Here is an 18,603-nt window from a genome sequence, read left to right on the forward strand (position 1 = left end):
CTGCGATCCCCGACCCGAGAAAGTGTCCTCGCTCTGAACCCGGGAATCGGGACCCGAAACAGGGTTTGCACCTTCCATTGAACGGGTGTTATGCAGAATGGCTGCGGCGGGGGGCGAGGAGCTCAGAGAAGCGCCAATGGGTGCGCGTGCGCTGGGGCGGCGGCGCGGGCGGGGCGGCACCAGGACTCCGGGACCGCGACCCCCCCCGGGCCGTCACCCCCAGGCGGAGGGCGCAGCAGACTCCGTCGGGAACCCCTGTCGGGGCGCCTTCGCCTTTCCGAGGCCAGAGGCCAGGCGGGAGCGGCGCGCTCAGGCTGGCTCGGCAGCCACAGGGCGTGCTGGGCAATCCCGGGGCTCCCGGCGGGGCCGGGGAGTTGGGGAGATAACAGGGTGCTGTGAAATTGACTTGTCTGAATGCTCCAAAGAAGCTGGCTATTTAAATGCGTCTTCCAAAGAGAATAATTTATATCTGCTAAACTGCAGTTGTTTCATGGCAGATGTGCTTCAAGTCGGGGACACGCTCCATCACCAGAGGGAGCCAAGCAGTTTCTGGCATTTAGATCACAACATTGCCTCACAGGAATGGAAGCAAATCACAGGGCCTCGGGCCTAAAGAACCCCGGAAGTTGTACCGTAGTAACCCCGTTTTATAGAAACACAGATCCAGGAGAGTTCAAAAACTCACCTCTGACAGGAAAGAGGTACTGGAGCTGAGGCAATCACAACTCCTGTCTATCTCCTTAGAGCTATTTTAAATAGCTCTAAAATTTAAAAAAAAAATATTTTTTAAAAAAAATACTACTTTGACTTCTTTTAATTTGGAGGGGATTTATAGCATTTAATTTATTTAAGAATAATTTTCAAGTGACATTTAAGGCGAGACTTTGGAATTTATCGAGGGCCTGGGTCTAGGAAGGCTGCTTGCTCCAGCGGGGCGGCTTCCACTGCTTGACGTGGAGCATGTCCTGGTATCTGGTCACTGTGCTCAGAGACCCCTTACATTACAGTCTTCGGAGAGAGAGCAAGTGCTCACATCTCCCCACACAGCACAGTGTCCACCTGGTTTTGTGATGCATAACTAACATTATCTTCCAGAACAGCACTTCTGGAACAACTTACCTCGAATTTGCCACTTCACCAATATTTCCCACCAGGTTACGTGCTGAAGAACTGTCAGACATGCAGCCTGAGTGCTGACATTTTTTAAAGTTTGTAGTTATTGAGGCAAAACTGAGGGAAGAGAAGGTAATCATCGAGCACTGCTCATGAGGTGGGGGCAAAACACTATGCCGAAATGGTCACTTTTAGGATTTAGGGGGCCACAAAAAGCTCACTGTTTTCAAGTTTTATCGGGTGTAACCATTGCTCTGCGAGCTTTGTGCAGCAGGAAAATCTCTGAAATGTGCTTCTCTGCTGCTTTGGAGCATTAGGCATCCAGCTGGGCACTCAGGCAGAGATGAATTCCCGAATTTACAACCTGAGATGAATTCCCGAATTTACAACCTGAATGCATTAAATGGTTCAAGAAGGCAAACATTTATTTTACAAAAGGCTTCTGTCTCGGTCTCTCCTCTTCTCCTCTTTAATGAGCCCCCTGCCCTGACCAAGGGTCCCAGCCAGGCGCCGTGAGCGCGGAGAGGAAACCAGCTCATCGTAACCACGAAGGACTCCTTGCACAGTCTCCCTTGACAAAGCGGAGTCAGATTCACCGAGAGCACCTGCAGCCCATCCCAGCTCTCCCAGGTCTCCACCGACCACTCCCGTCCCAGCCACAATCACCCAGTTTTCCACCTGCGCAAACAGCTTTATGGCGATGGGACAGATATCACCTGGGGACCTTTTCTACCAACCTGCATAAGTGTTTAATTTATAGATTACTGATTCATTTTTGTTTTTTTTTGCAATTATGGATTTTCCCCCTAACTACATCAAAGGCACTCTGAAGGCTGGAGGGAGAGAGAGAGAGGTGGTATTGTGGTCTAGTGGGAAACCACGGTGGTAGACAAGGACTGACCTGCATCTATATCCAGTCCCAGCTGCCTTGGGGGGGGGGGCGGCTACGAGACCTCCTTGAGCCTCAGTTTCCCCAACTCGTGGGACTCACATCTGCACCAGTTAGGGTCATTGCAAGGGTTAAATCTAATGTACATAAACTGCCTGGGACATAGTAGATGGTCAGTAAGTAGGTGCCATGTTGTTGTTTAGGAGCTCTGCTTTCTACTTCTTTGACTCTGGCACAGAGCCTTTCACACAGTAGATGCAGAGTTGATAAAGAGCCTCTGCTAACATAAGTGAATTGAAGGTGAAAAGAATATTTTCGTTTAAAAATATATACCACTAACTGGGACAACAACAAGACAAAGATGAAGCAAATATGGCAAAATGGTAATAAGTGTGAAATATAGATGATGGGTAATTGGGTGTTATTTCCACTTTTCTGTATTTTAAAATATTTTTATAATAAAAGAGCAAGTAAGTAAAATAACCTATATAAACTTCAGAGAGAAGGATGTTGATGCATTATTAACTTTATTTATTCAACTTAGAAAGCACAAAAATGCTTGGCATTAATTTTTGTGCTTTTTCTGTCTAAAATATTTAATAATAAATTAAAAAACAATTAAAAACAATCCTCTACTACCATCTTCATCAAGTTAATGATATTGGAAATAGAGTACAAATTAATATTAAAAGTTCTGAATAGAGATACCCCATCTTATTAAAATAAGGTGTAAATGCATCCTCCCTTAAATGCATCATGTATAAAACTGGATGCTACAAGGCAAGGTGCACTTGCCACTTTATTCAGTAGGACAATCAGCTGTGTTATTTCATGGCCTTGCCACCAGGGGCTGCTAAAAAGCAGTGTTCCCAGGAACCAGGCAGGAGGGAAGGATGAAAACCACTCAACCTGACCTTGAGAAGTGGAGTCCCTGGGAGTCACACTCACCTCACCACCGCAGCCCCCACCCCTGCCCGGAGGTCTGGGACCGTGGACTTCAGAAGACCTGTCTGGCCTACGGTGAGGGCCCTGCCCTACCACAGGTGCACTGCTGCCTGGAACCAGCACAAGCGTGAAGCTGCTGTTGGCACTTAAATGTGGCATCTTGGAATCCCTGGCTGCCAGGCAGGGGCTGTGTCACAGCTGGGAACTTCCACAGCCACTCTACCAGTGGCTGTAAAGCAACGGGCAGAAATGGACAATTCTCATCTAGGCTGCTGATTCTCTTTTTCTTAGCGACTTCCCATACATTGCAACTTACTTCTGGTAGATATCTAATGTCATCAGCACATTCTGGAAAAAATATGCAGCAGCAGCCCAATAGCTAGATTAGAAAATTATTTCTATTTTTAAAATGCACCCCAGGCCAAACCCTCTATGAACATATATGATTAAATAAGAGTGGCTTGTACCGTTTTAACTTTTATACCTATCATATATGTCTTATTCATCCTGCCTGGTAGTAAAATCCTTGAGGGCAGGTCCTATCAGATGTCCTTTCACACTGAAAAGATGGTTTACTGGATAATTGGTCAAGGAACATCCACCCATTATTCTGCTAAGTTTGTTTGCACAATAACCTTGTGAAGGGTTTTTATTAATCAATCTAGGGGACGAGACTCAAAGATGGACCCAGTGAGTGGGACGCAGAACAAGGACAAGCAAGTCATTCCCACTGTGGATGACGGGGGGCTCCAAGAGGGGCAGCCACCTGCTCGAGATCTCCCAGCTGGGTGGAGGCAGGGTAGGGACTGAACCCCGGCTGGCATGGGGCTCTCTCTCCATTCTGCTGGGCTTTGCAGACTGATGCAATGGTCAAATATAGACACATATGTATCTCCTTACAGGATGGAGTTCTAGCCGTTTTCTAACTGGAAGAGCTAAAGATACTGTGTGTTCAGACCTGGCTCTGGAGGCTGTGCTCCCTCATGGGCTTGCATGCTTGGTATAAGATCCCATCCCCCCCATGATAACAGGGCTTCATTCTCCACCAAAGTAACACCAGGCACTGCAGGTTGACCAGCCCTCATTTCTGCGGGGGAGTTCCATCAGGGAGGGCCAAGGAGTCTTTGTCTTTGATTTCCCAGGTGTGCTCCCCACATCACACCTCCTGGCCTAATTTGCTATCCATGGCAAACTCTCATATCAATCATCTTAAACCATGTAGTGCCCGGGACAGCCTGCTCTGAACAGCCACTTATTTTATTCAATTATAGATTTTTAAAAATTTCCATTTTTTTTCTTCTTCTGGGGTTTATCTCTAGAGAGAGGGAAAGAGAGAGATCAGAAAGACGAAGTAAAGAATGGTTTGGGAGGTGGAAGGAGGTCATCAGGAGGCTTGTCTGGGGTGGCTCGTTGCAATTTACCGAAAGGAAATGGACTCACTGTCCACCATTCATCTTGCTAAAACACCGTGTCAAGTACGTCTTGTAGTAGGGAGGCCCGAGGGACACGTCTACAAATCTCCTGCTCACCTTTTTGGGTCTGATTTAAGAGCCACGAGTAAGGTGCAGAGAAATAAAACTCACGGTCCACGGGCAAGTAGGAACTGTCCTAGAAACAAGGTTGATGTAGAGAGAGGGCTGGGAAGGCGGCTTGCAAAGGGGGGTGTGTGGAAATGCACAACAGTGGGGAGTGGACCCTTTGCTTTGGGATGGGAGAGCTCCCTGCCATGAGGCTACGGGTGGGGTCCGAAAGGTCCAACTTGTAAAATATGCCACACGTTATCAATATATATTGATATCTCTCGCTGTGTCTTGTCTTTCCATATGAAACCTTTATCAAGGGTTTGTTATGGCTCTGTGTGTGATGCCAGAAAGGGGAAATCCCAGAGCCAGTAGAGTGATCACGTAAATCTTATAATTGAACTTGAATGAACAATCCTGTTCTCTCTATATTAAAGACTTGACGGTCAATGGGAAATATGTATCCTGTTGAAGAAAGCAAAAATGCACCGCTCCTTCCCTAACAGAAAAATACTCAGTATCTACCCTTGCAAGTTGGGCCTCTTTGGCACCCCAAAAATACATATGTAATTATAATTTTTGCAGGGAGGGTATATAGCCAGTTGTTTGGGGTTAACATCCATAGCACTTAGGTTAGAAAGAAAGATACGAAGTTCCAACTGGTCATTTATTTCAGATGTTAAATTTTAACTGGGGAGGAGGTAGAAACTATTGGTAAAACTGAAATGTTGGTGTTATTTGTTCATCTTCTCATTCATTACAACAACAAATTGGCAAATAGCTCTCTTTGCTAAAAGCTTTTTAAGCGAGAAAAAAACAAGCTCAGGATAATTGGCAGGAGGGGGGAATATCAAAAAAAGGCCAGAGTCCATAATTTAAGGTTCAGATGACAAAGAAAGAAAGAAACCAGTGGACATAGTACTATTTAAAATTCCTTCAATTTTCTTCTTTAAATTAGCCAGAGATTTAGTGAGTTCACTTTCTAATTTAGAAGGGCACTTATATAGAATTTTTACTTCCTACTATTTATAGATACCAGAGGTCCATATGGGAAAATCCACATGCCCTGTGGGTTTTAATAAATTAATTCATAGAGTTTAAATCGCCTTTTCTCCCCCAGTGTGCTCTAGCCAGCCCCAAGGTGAAGCCCGATGCTCCCTGCCAAATGCCAGGCTTCCCTCCAGCACCCCTTGAAGTTGAGGGGCTGGGAACTCAGCTGCCACCCAGCTAACACGATGGCAGACTCAGTGTCTAGAAGCCCCAGGCCACCCTGGACATCTGCTGAGAAGAAGCCAACCCTCTCTACATTTTTTGAAAAACTGCGGGAGCCACAGGGCCCTCGCCCCTGTGCCATGGATACTGGGAGCCTGGCCCTGAGGGGGTGCCCCAGGCCCGGCACCTTCCATCCTGCCCGGCGTGGAAGTGGAGGGTGCCGGGGACTAACTGATCTGACACCAGCAGACGCTTCAGAACAGGGCCAGCTCATCTCTAAAGTGCGAATGATCACATACTCCCAACTTCTTTAAAGGGTTCACCTTCAAAATGCCCACTGATATCCTTTCCTTTCTTTTTTACATACTTTTCAGGAATCAAGGTTACTCAGTCATTCTCCCCAGACTAATTTTTTTCACACAGAAGAATCAACTTGGCTCCCAAAACATTATATGGTGCTGCAGGGGATTTTCTATGACCTTTTGAAAGTCGAAAACCCAACTCTGACCCCAAACCCAAATGAAAACCCACAGAAGGGCAAATATCCATCACCACCACCACCCTCCACCCCGACCACAACTCCTCAAGGACATTCACCAGCAGTGGCCTCACCTTTCCAAAGAAGTGCTGGGTGGACACGGCGAAAGCCTCGAAGCCACAGACGGCCCACCGCAGGCCCCCCTGGATGAGGCGCAGCTGCCGGTCCTGGCTCTCACACCGCTCCTTCAGCCGCTGGACAAACTGCCGCTCGGCCTCTCGGGCTTGCAGGTCGGGCTTCGGGGGAAACCCATTTCGGGGAGCAGCGGTCCTCTGCTTGGAGTGTCCTATGAAGAACAGTCAGTAACTTGTGAAAACACATTGAACACGAGGGTGGCAACAGCTAGTTATTGCAAGAGGATTTCATACAGATCAAGTGACGGAGAAAGAATTGCCCATGGTTTGCCGTTTTGAGTATTAAAAACTAGAAAAAAAAAACAGACAGGGACTTAAAATGTTTGCTCCATTTATATGGTTTTAAGTGGCAAGGATTGATGTTGGGAAAAAAGGAATAACACACACAACTGCTAAATTCCTTCCAGCTTCCTAAGTTTCTTCCCGGCCTGTGCAGACAGACAGAAGCAATTATTTTTTTTTCCTTAAAGAAGACAACTCTTTGAAAATGTCTAATGGGAATCAATCCATCAATCCAGGATTATGACAACCCAGCAGCCTTTCACTGCGACACCAAGGAGTGATGCCTGGATGCAACTTCTCTCCCTTTAAAGGCCACTCTTGTGACCCTTTCATCAAGGTCAGGTTCAAGTCCCAGCCCTGTCCACCTCTGCCACAGGGATTTCTGCCTTTCATTCCTACAGCACCAATGGCTGTCACATCCCCTTCCAAAACAGTCCCCCAGTGTGACTTCACACCACCTCCACTGCTACAGATCTGGTCCAGACACCAACATCTCTGCCTTCTGATGGGGGAAACCTGCTTCTCCTTGTTCCTGACCTCAGAGGAGCCCAAATGATCTTTTCCAAGGGTCCCTCCACATCCTTTCTGCTGCAGGAAGAAGACAATCCCCACCTCCCACCGTTGTGACCCCCTTGAGGCCCTTGGAGATGGGGCTCCGGGCGGCCAGCTCGGAGCAGTGGGTACAGAGGAAGGGGACCAGGGCCTCCACCTGGGGCTGGGGGCGACTGTTAGGCTGAAGCTTGAAGGAATAAAGGCAGTGTCCCAGGAAACAGCCCGGAGAAAAGGATTCCATCATCAAAGGCTGCACCCCAGGTCCACGCTCACTGTTGTGTGAGGCCCAGGAAGTCCAAGAACCTCTGCGGTTCGCCATGGACTTACCTTCCCAAAAACATTCTTCCCCAGCTCAGGTGGCTCAGGTAGCTCATTAGCTCAGGTAGCTCAGGTGACTCATGCCCCACTGACCAGCACAACTGTGAATACACTTGAATATTTGCAATGTGCTTTCTCCCTCTTTTGTCCTTTCTTCCCCTCCAAAATACCAAGGAGTAACAATCCTGAAGACAGTAGCCTGTTTAGTGCCCGATACACTGAAACCCAGTAGAGTCACAGGCTTGTGAATACAGAGTGGCCCAACTTTTAAGGGGAAGAGCAAGTTAATTGCTCTTAACACCTCTGATTGTTAATTTAATGGTAACCATGCTCATTTTAATTAAATTCCTCCTCCTCTAAAAAGCCGTCAAAGATTTTCTTCTTGAGTATGCAATGTGCCCTCATGCACAACATAAATTATTATGACTTAGTGGAACAGCAGAATATGAAATCACTGCTTAACAACTGTCTTATGACACCTGAGTATGTAATATTCACTTGCATGTTGTTGGCAGATCAACCTTAATGTTTACTTCCTCCCAATGTTAGGCACACTGAAAACAAAACAAAAATAACTACCACCCAAACACCACCAGCGAAAGTGAAAGACTACTGCCTGCATTCAACTCGTCTTCACTAAAATCTGTTTTCTTTCTTGTGCTGTCAGTTTCTGTCACCAACCTCTATATTGCTCCCAATTCCTGAGAGGATTGTCCTGCCTTTGCCTTCCCATCTGCCCATTTCAGACCATCCCCAAGAGGGATATAAGGCCAGCAGCCCAGGCTCACAGCCACCTCAGGGATGGGAAGCTTGTTTAAAGAAGACTGACATACAGCCAGCTTCACCATTTCAGAACCACTACAAATAAAAGAAGGGTTTCGTTTGCTTTGGCTTTCTTCTCTCAAAAACCAGCACATACTGAAGCTAACAAGCTAATCTGCTTTGCAAGTAAGAGGCTGATGGAATAAACAGATGGAAACTTCTAGAGACAGTGATCACAGATAAATGCGGTCCACACTGGGATGAGCTGGGATGAGGGAGATCCTCTTCTGACCTTTTAAACCCAAATTTCTCTGCAAGGCCCACCATGCATGCTTCATAAGAGGGGCACACCCCATGCCCTGAGGACACTCCCAGGTGCTGGAATATTTTGTCATCATGTTGCTTTTGGAGTGGTCTAAGGTTGGAAGCAGGCAGGTGTAATGGTGGCCTCACTCAAAAGTCAGGCTGCACCTACTTATCGGGGTTTAGTCTCTCTCCAGAGCATTATCTTGTTGATTTCTGCACAGTTGAACTGGGAAACTGTTATTAGTGAAACAAGACCTGCAAAACAGGGCTTCTCGGTGGTTTTGGAGTTTTTAAATGAACTAAAAATAAGTGTAAACCGCCAGTTTTTTACTGACTGGCCCTTATACCCTCCCCCCCAACTTCTTCTATGTGAAATTCTGAGCAGACATACCTAGAACAGTGTCTTTCCATCCATAACACTTTATGTCATACATTTCTTGGGGCACCCAAATATTTGACAACTTGTATGGAGCACCTCCTCCGTGAAGGTGACTGTACACGGGGCAGTGCAAAGGAATGCGCTCATCCCGGCCCTGGGGCCATCCTGTGTCCAGTGGTGGCCGTCCAGGGCTGGCGTTCACATCTTCTGGACTCCTCGTCCAAGGTTCCTACCCCTGAAGCCCGTTGCTGAACCATTTTACAACCTCTCTAACCGATCTCACAGGTTTGGGGACATGGTCTAATCCGCAACATCTTCCCATTGTCTCAGTCTTGCCCAATTATAATTTCTTTTTAGCCACCCTACCTTCTGTGAAACTCTGGTTAGGGGCAGAAAGACTCTACGATGATACTGGAGTCAACTGGCAACTCTAAAGCCCCCAGGAAAAAGCCGGTAACCTTACATTAGACAGAGGTGAATGAGAACACTTTCGTGCAAAGGCTGAGCACTCGGGAGAGCACAGCCCTTGAAAATGGAAAGAGAATATAAATAATTCATTTGCAGCCATCAGGTCACTATCTAGAGGACCTAATGGGTGGAAACGCCTGGTTGATTTGAAAATTGGGAAACTTGATTGACAGAGTAGCAAACAAGTATTGCAGCCTGGGACCTGCATGTTTAAAACATATGAGAAGGCTCGTGACCTTCACACTTGTGAATGAGAAGGAAAAGAATGACCGGACTCAACTTTAATAGCTTCCCAGTTTAAGAAGCACTTAGTGAGTCTGGCATCATCAGAACAGAAAGGGAACCTGTTTCTTGCAGCTGGCACCCAGCAGGTGCATTAAAGGAGGCACATGTCCTGAGTTCTTTGTAGACTTTGATAGACTTTATTTGTATTCCAGTAACCTAAATTTATTTCAGAAAAAATTTGCCCAGTGGCATGCTATTTTCCTATTTAGTATTGGCAGTTGTTTGCCTGGGTTTGGTTAGTGATGGGAAAGGGTGAAGAACAGATGGGCTGGGGGTAGGAAATTCCCTTCTAGCCTATCCCAGGAGCTGGGGAGAAACACTAACTGGGCAGGACCCAGCCAGTCAATAAATAAGTGACCTGCTGTACCTTGAAGAAAGGAGAGATTTCTATTTTCCATCCCAAGGAAGGAGCAGATTCTTTTCTACTTTAAAATACTGGAGAACAACAACAACAAAAACTGAGGAAGTTACAAACAGGGTATTCATAGTCAACCATGAAAAGTTCATTAGTATAACCCACTTTCTAGACAAAATAAAAACTGATATTAAACATCCCACCTTCAGGAAATTTCTTAGTTTATATAAGAAGTACAAGTGCTATTTATCAAGGAAAACTTGAAACCATCTTTTCTCCAAGTGTTAAAAATAGTGGCTTGATTGTCTTCCAGAAATTACCAAATTATTATGTTAAAAATATAGCTACTTTTGGCCAAGATGGAGTAAGAGGGACCAGGTTTACCTTCCCACTTGAAACTACCAAAAAATTTGGCCAAAATACATAAAACAATGGTTTTGAAGATTTTAAGCATTAGGCAATGAAGCCGCATTGGAAGAGCCAGGAGAGCTGGAAGACGACTGAGGTTGTCCTTGCCTGGGTGACTTCCCAGGCTGTGAAGCAGGGATGGGGAGCCCGGTGGGGCCGGGCGATTTCCCTGAATTGAGAAAATGGAACTGGGGACTCAGAGGTCAAGATGGCCAGAGGACCAGAGGGGACAGAGCTTCACAGAGCAAGAAACTCTGGAGATTTGTAGAGGTCTCCTCAAGTTTTCAACCAAGTACTGATCAGTGCATGCTTCTGAACCAAGATTCTCCAAATCCTTTGGAGAAAAAAACCCCCAAAGGATTAGAGGAACAATCCACAGAACTCACACAAGGCCAGAAACAGTTCCTGCTCCCCCCCCCCAGCTAGAGAGGAAAACCTCATAATTCACAGGGCATCAGGTAGAGTGCTTTTAAGGGTTTTTCCTCAGTAGTCTGGTAAAATCTGTCCTACACTAATTACAGCTAGACTGATTAACAAAGCTGGAAAGCATGACCCAAATGATCAATCTCTTCCCAAGGAACATAACTCTATCCAATAACAATGCTCAAGAATATTTATAGGAATACATACCCATGACTGGCATCTAATAAACAATTCTAAGGCATGCAAAGAAGTAGGGATATACAACCCATACTGTGGAGGAAAACCAATCAATTGAAAGGCATTAAGAAATAACACAGATAGTAGAATAACTAGACAAGGACACTGAAACTGATATAACTATATAGCATATGTTCAAGAAGCTAGAGGAATGATTAAACATATCAAGATATGAAAGATTAAAAAAACCTAAATCAAAATTTTAGAGATAAAATCTCCAGTGATTGAGATGAAAAATAACTGGATGGGATTAACCGTAGATTAGATGCTGCATAAGAAAATTTTAGTTGACATGAATATTCATAGCAGCATTACTTATAGTAGCCCCAAAGTTGAAACAATATAAATGTCCATCAACAGATGGACGGATAAACAAAAATGTGGTCTATCCATACAATGGGAATATTATTCAGTAATAAAAAAGAATGAAGTTCTCATACATGCCACAACATGAATGAACCTTGAAAACATTATGCTAAGTGAAAGAAGCCAGTCACAAAAGGACACATACTGCATGATTTCATTTCTATGAAATGTTCAAAATAGGCAAAGCCATAGAGACAGAAAGTGGATTAGTGCTAGGGTCTGGGGAGGATTTGGGAAGACTATTAATGATACAGGGTTTTTTTGGGGGGGATGATGAAACTATTCTGGAATTCGGTCATAGTGATAGTTGCACAACTTTGTAAACCTCACTGAAATGTACACTTTAAAAGTTTGAATTGTATGGTATGTCAATTATATCTCAATTAATTTAAAAAAGACCCAATAAGGATGTTTGAAAGACCCATTTGGACAGGCAGACATTTTGCTGCCATTTTATTAGAATTTCAAGTGTCAAAACAGCTACATCAGAATGTCTGGTGCCTCCTTAAAATATGGTCACTGCAATCAAGAAGCTTAAGGTCATGAAAGAGTAGTACTGCCAAAGTGTTGGTGCTTTACATACATTACCACTCACCTTCACCATAACTCTGAAGCATGGATACCATCCCCTTTATATAGAAGAGGAAAGGGGAGCTCAGAAAAATTTTGTAATTTTTCCCAAGGTCACATATCACATGAGTGACTGAGCTAGGATATGAACCAAGTTCATTCTATTTTTGGGGGCTGTGCTGGTTTGGATGTATTATGTCCCCCAAAATGCCATGTTCTTTAATGCAATCTTGTGGGGGCAGATATATTAGTGTTGATTAGGTTGTAATCTTTGGATTAGGCTGTTTCCATGGAGATGTGACCCACCCAACTGTGGGTACTACCTTTTATTAGATTATTTCCATGGAAGTTGTCCCCACCTATTCAGCGTGGGTCTTGATTAGTTTACTGCAGCCCTATGAGAGCTCAGGCAGAAGGAGCTCAGAGCTGCAGCCAAGAGAGACATTTTGGAGACAGCCGTTGAAAGCCAGCGCTGATGCTTTGAAGATACTCGCCCAGAGTTTGCCCCAAGAAGCTAAGCCTAGAGAGATTTTGGAGGACACTATTTGGAAACACAACCTGGGAGCAAGCAGACACCAGCCATGTGCCTTCCCAGCTAACAGAGGTTTTCTGGATGCCATTGGCCTTCCTCCAGTGAAGGTACACTTGTGTTGATGCCTTAATTTGGAAATTTTCATGGCTGTAAGACTGTAACTTTGCAAACAAGTAAACCTCCTTTATAAATGCCAATCCATTTCTGGTGTTGTAATGGCAGCATTAGCAAACTGGAACAGGGGCCGAACCAACCCAGAAATATTTAGAAGGCTCAGGAGAAGAGTTTCTAGAGAAGGCAACTAAGAACAAGCATTTGCAGATGCAAGAAGAGAACCAGAAGAGAGTGATATCTCAGAATCGAAGGAAGGAGAGATTTTCAAGAAGGGAGTGATTGATAAGGTCAAATGTCACCGAGATAAGATAAGGAATAAGCTATTTCCATTTAGATTTAATGACCAGGCCATCCTAGGACCTCTGCAAGAGCAGTGTCAGTGGAATGGTGGGGTGGCAGCTAGACTGCAGTCAGTAGAGCCATTTGTAAACAGAAAGATAAAGGGAACACGGAAAACTCTTTCCCAAACCTGGCTGTAAAGATGAGGGGAGAGAGATGTCAGAAATTTGAGGGTTGGAGGAAGTTTGTTGTTCTCACCTGTTTTGGGGATGAGAGAGATGAAAAATACACAGTTCTTGTCCTCTAGAAATTTACATATCAGCCAGGAAGAGAAATATTACCCAAATTTGTCACACAGAAAGCCACTCCTAGGCCAGATGTCATTTTAGGGCCCAAAGGCTGACATAGGTTCTAACTGGTCCACCTGATCTTCTTAGGTATTGAGTAACCCCCCAAAATGGGGAGAGATGTCATCAGAAAGGATTGAAGGAAGCAAGGATGGGCACAGGAAACATACGCCTTATAGATCTTTCCATCATGGTTACGTAGCATCTCCAGTTGCCACTCTCCAGGACTAGCTTGAAATCCACCTGTGGAGGTGTTTTCTTCCATCTTCCTTTCTCCGTTCCTTCCTCTTTCCTCCTTTTTCCTCTCCTTCTCCTTCCCCGCTTTGTGCCTTCCTTTTTATTGGTTGAGATTATTTTTTAACCCCTCATTGAAATCCCCCACCCTGCACTGGTTCAGAACCTATGTGCTCTATTTCATTGGTTATCCTAGAAATTTTAACATGAATATTTTAATTTAAGTTCTAAAAAATCACGCAGCATCTTTACTCTCCTCCCCTAGAATATAAGGACATGACCCCCAGCAGCTGCTTTCCCGGTGTGTAGCATGACTTCTCATTTTATTCTAAAGTGCCAGGAGGACTGAGCATTTTCCAGAGACTTTTCAGCCCATGGAGTCTGTGGGTTCCAGCTCTCAGGCTGCAGCACAGCAGACTTGGGGCTGGGAAATCCCAGGAGCTGCTCTTCTTCTTTATCCACCTCTCCCAAGCTGCAGGGGCGCCAAACTCTCCTTCTGTGGCTGTGTTCACTTTTCCCTCCTAGCTCAGACCACCAGGATTTCTGCACTGTCCTTGGATCCGATTTCTACCCTCTTCAGGCACCAGACTTTGTCTCCTGATCTTCGCTGAGTGCCTTTGGCCCATTTTCTATAAATTTTTAGTTAACCAGAGACTTTGATAAGTTCCCCAAGTTTTCTGGTGAACAGTGTAGTGGCTGAGAATGCGTTTGGGATTCAGCTTGCCTCGGTTCAAACCAAGGCTTTGAACTTTTTATCTGTGGCCTTGGGCAAATTCACTAAAATGCCCGTGCTTCAGTTTCCCCACTTGTCAAGGAGAGGAAGAAGGATCATAGCACCTGCCTCCTCGTGTTTTTGTGGGCATTAAATGAGTTCATACATTTCAAGTGCTTAGAAAAGTAGCTGGCGTAGTCAGAATGCAAACATTAGCTGCTATTAGTGCTATATTTTTGTGCTTACAGAAAATGTTTTGAGGTCATATTGCATACTATTCCAGAAAGTGGTTACAGTCTTACAATATGATTATTCATAACACAGAATTTTCAACTTTCGAGTGACACTACATAGCTTATTCATAGATGAAAGTAAATAAGTGGCTTCCTCGCTGACAAATAACAAGCATTTAATATCCACTTTTTCTGTTTTTCTACCTTTTAGAAAATATTATCTCTTGAAGTTAGAGCTTCAGTCTGTTTTTCAGTGGTAAATTGTTTCTACATGCTGATGGAATAACAGATACTCCTACACGAAGGAGATTCTCCCATTTAAACACCGCACGACAACATCTCAGCTTTTTTTTTTTAAAGGCAAATGGATGTCAACAGCCAGTTTATTTCATCTAGAAACGGAAAACCTCAGCATACGTATGTGAAGCACTGGAACGATCTCACACGCTTCATGGGCTAGCACTGCTTCATTAATGGCATTCGAATAAAATAAACCCCAAGTTCAAGCCGTCTCCCCAATAGCCGAGGTCACATTTCTTAAGTACCTGGTGAATGAAGCTTAGAGGCCGAGGCTGCTACTCTCTTGGGAGATGAAACAGCAGGTTTATTAACATCTTGATCTTTTTGTGCTTCTTTCTTTGTTCCTACATATAGTAAAAAAAAAAAAGAAAGAAAGAAAGAAAGAAAAGAAAAAAGAGAAAACTAGTTACAGTTGAAGGAGTAACATAAGCAATCAATTGATGTAAAGAGCGGCTTAATGAGAGGCCAGCAATGAAACAATAATATCTGGGTGATGTGTTGCCGTGCGTGGGGAAGGGCACCCTGCTTACAGCAAGAGGGGGGTTAGTTTTGAGTGGTTGGGGGACAAGCACACTGTGTCACTGAACAGATGAATAAAGGGTCCTTCCCCGGAGGGCGCTGCTGGGCCCTACGGCCCTGACAAACTACCTGGGAATTACAATCTCACTCTCCCTGGCTGCCGGCTCCATCTGCCTGCCTCTCTCCGCCTAAATAAATTTCAGATGACAGGGAGGGAAGCCGTGGCTGAGCCTAACTACCAAGGGCTGCAGCATCCCTGAGCGCCAGCCGCAGGGGACGGGGTCTGCCTCTAATTAATTTCCCTGCAGCTGCTCCACCGAGATGACCCGGGGAGCCCTGGGCTTTCTCCCGCGCGGCCCAGCCTTTGTGGCGGTGCTGTCGGCGCTGGCCCCGGCAGAACGGATGGCCTGGGTGTGAGCGAGCTCTCCGAGCGGCGGGCAGACGCTCGCAAATTATGCCCGGGGCCCGCGGGGCACGCTGCGCTTCTCTCCCGTGTGTGCAGGGCACAGACACTCACCCTCACGTCACCCCAGCCGGAAAGTCAACGGACAGCGGAAGATTAGAAAAATCACACAGACCCAGATGTACCCCCACCTGCCCCCACTCGAGCACACTGTTTAGCATTTCCAGATCTTTTTCTAGGTACTTATAAGTGTATACACATGCAAAAAAGTGTATTATACAAATACACTGTTAGTTAAATAAAGGAACCAAATCCTGCCATTTCTTTATCCTAACCACATTTGTGAGATCTTTTTGCATAGGACTGTATTTACAGTCTTTTTTTAAAATGTCACATCTTATTAATGGGCAAAGATGTATCATAATTCATTTAACCATCCTCCTATTGATGAACTTTTAGACTGTGTCTAAGTTTTAGCAATTAAAATAGTTAAACATGTTACAGTAGCTATCTTTTTACTTGTTTCTTTGTACATACAGACCAGTATTTTTAGAGGACAGACGCATAGAAGTGGTTTTACTGGATGAGAAGTACGCTTATTTAGAATCTTGCAGGATACAGTCAAACTGTCCTCCAACAGTCTCCACTAATTTCTGCTCCCAACCAACAGTGTATGAAAGCAGATCTTTCTACATAGCCTATAATGTTGCCAGCACTGGAGTCTCAATCATTTTAATTATTGCCAGACACTGAGATCTTTTCATATTGATCATGTGCATTTCTTTGTTTATGAGTTGCCTAATTGCACCTTTTGCCCATTTTTCTTGTTGATGCATAAGAGCTCTTCATATATTCTGGATATTAATCATTTTCCTGTTATAGAAGTTATATTTTCCACCTTGTCACTTACTTTTAAATTCATTTTACAGTAGCTTTCATTGTACTATAGTTTTAAATTTTAGTATGTTCAAATAAATCAAGTTTTCCTTTTCCAGCATTATTATAGAATATTTATACATATGTGTGCAGGCAAGTGTATGCGCATGTGTGTGGGTATATAATATTGGGGGGAGTCGTGTCTAGGACTTTGGAGAGGGAGGGAGAGAAGTATTTGGTCTAATTAGACTACCACTTACCCCACTTTCTCAGACCTGCCTCACCTGCTTTCCATCCTGCCTTCTTGCTCTCCTACCCACGCAACCATCATCCTCCCCTTTGCTTTACTTCCCTGGAACAAATGTTTTGATCTCGCTGGTTTAACTCCTCCAAGGCCTGGATTCTCTGCAGTCCTTCTCCCCTTTCTTTCTTCCTACTCATAATATGTCAACAGTCCAGCATAGCTCAGTAAATGACGCCACCATTTGCTTCCTGCTCAGGCACAATAACTAGGAGTCATCTTGATGGATTTCTTTGCCCCCCTCGCATTCAGTGCATCAGCAAAACTTGCCAGCTTCCGGCTCAAAATACCTCCTAAATCTGATCACTTCCTACCACCTCCCCCTGCCTTAGCAGAGGCTGAGCCTCACCTCTCTGCCTCCTTCAACAGCCTCGTGCTGCTCTCCTGCTTCCACTCCTGCCCCTCTAAGGTTCGTTCTCCCACAGCTGCGGGCTAATTATTTAGAAATCCAAGTTAGGGCAGGTCATTGGGCATGATCACCTCCCTAGACACTTTGTGAGGTCCAAACTCCTACACAGCCGACAATGCCCTACAGACCAGCGCTGCCCACTGGAAATATAAAAGCAGCTACCTATATAACTTTAACTCTTCTAGTAACCACATTTAAGAAGTAACAGGGAAGCTGAAATTCACCTTAACATTATCTTTCACTTAACCCAATACAACGGATATGGTTTCAACACATGCCACCAGCACCCTTTCAAGTGCTCGGTAACCACATGTGGCCAGTGGCTCCCACACTGGACCGTGTGGCCCCAGGTGGTCTGGCCCAGCCACCTCACAGACACACTGTCCTCACTGCTCCCACTCCACCCCTTGCTCATGAACCAGCCCCCCCCCCCACTGCCATCCTTGGTGGTCCTCCCACATGCCCTGCCTAACCCCCTGCAGGGCATGTTAGCTTGAGCTCCCTCTGCATGGAATATTCTCCACCAGAAGAACAAAGCCCGGCTCATCACGTGTTCACTCAGGCCTCTGCCCTGCAGAGGGCTGTGCCTGACACCAGCTGGAACAGCCCTCCTTCCACCTGACCGCTCCCCTTCACTTGCGCCCTTCTTCACCGCACTTATCTCTACCTGAAAACACAGCACACACACATCTGCATATTGTCTGCCTTCCACCCGGGACCATCGGTGTCAACAAGAGGGCCGCGTTCTTCCCTGGACGTCGCGGTCACTCAGTGTGTGCTCTGGCCCACCCGGTGCGGGCCCGGCCCCGGAGAGTGAGGCCACTGGGAGGCGAAACAGCTGGTCCTGAAGCCACGGGCACCCCCTCAGTTACCTAGTCCAGGGCTAATCCTGCTCCTATCTTCCTTCCGTCTGCTGGGATTTTAGGTACCAACAAACATGGAAACGCACTGGGAGTCCTGGGAGCTGAGAGGTGAAATGCTCAAGGCCAAAAAATCTGCACTAAACCTAATGCTTCATACTTTAAAGGAAAACTAAACATGAACATTTATTTAGTCTTCCAGTGTTTTGCAGCCAGGCTTCATGGGATGCGGTTTGGCAGCCTCTATCAAAAATTTAAATACTTATAGCCTTGACCCTGCAATTCCACTTCTAAAAAAAACAAAGGCTTTGCTTTGGAGCACTCCAAGTGTGCAAAGATGTATACTCAAAGGTGCTTATTACATTCTTCACAATAATAAAAACCAGAAGTTAACCAAAATGCACGTTGGAGGATGGTTAAAT

At 45.3% G+C, this 18,603-nt stretch overlaps 1 protein-coding gene across 2 annotated transcripts in view; it reads right to left on the reverse strand.

The window, feature by feature from the left end:
• The window catches only part of MTUS2 (microtubule associated scaffold protein 2), a 426,320-nt gene that overhangs the window by 107,410 nt on the left and 300,307 nt on the right, over positions 1–18,603 (reverse strand). For both annotated transcript variants that reach the window (XM_037800470.1, XM_037800471.1), the window contains exons 6-7: positions 15,059–15,157; positions 6,292–6,503 (exon numbers count right to left, since the gene is read on the reverse strand). In XM_037800470.1, coding sequence (XP_037656398.1) covers positions 6,292–6,503; positions 15,059–15,157 — 311 coding nt within the window. The remainder of the gene's footprint in view (positions 1–6,291; positions 6,504–15,058; positions 15,158–18,603) is intronic.

Source organism: Choloepus didactylus, chromosome 12 (assembly GCF_015220235.1).
Source record: "Choloepus didactylus isolate mChoDid1 chromosome 12, mChoDid1.pri, whole genome shotgun sequence".
Taxonomy (NCBI): Eukaryota; Metazoa; Chordata; class Mammalia; order Pilosa; family Megalonychidae; genus Choloepus; species Choloepus didactylus.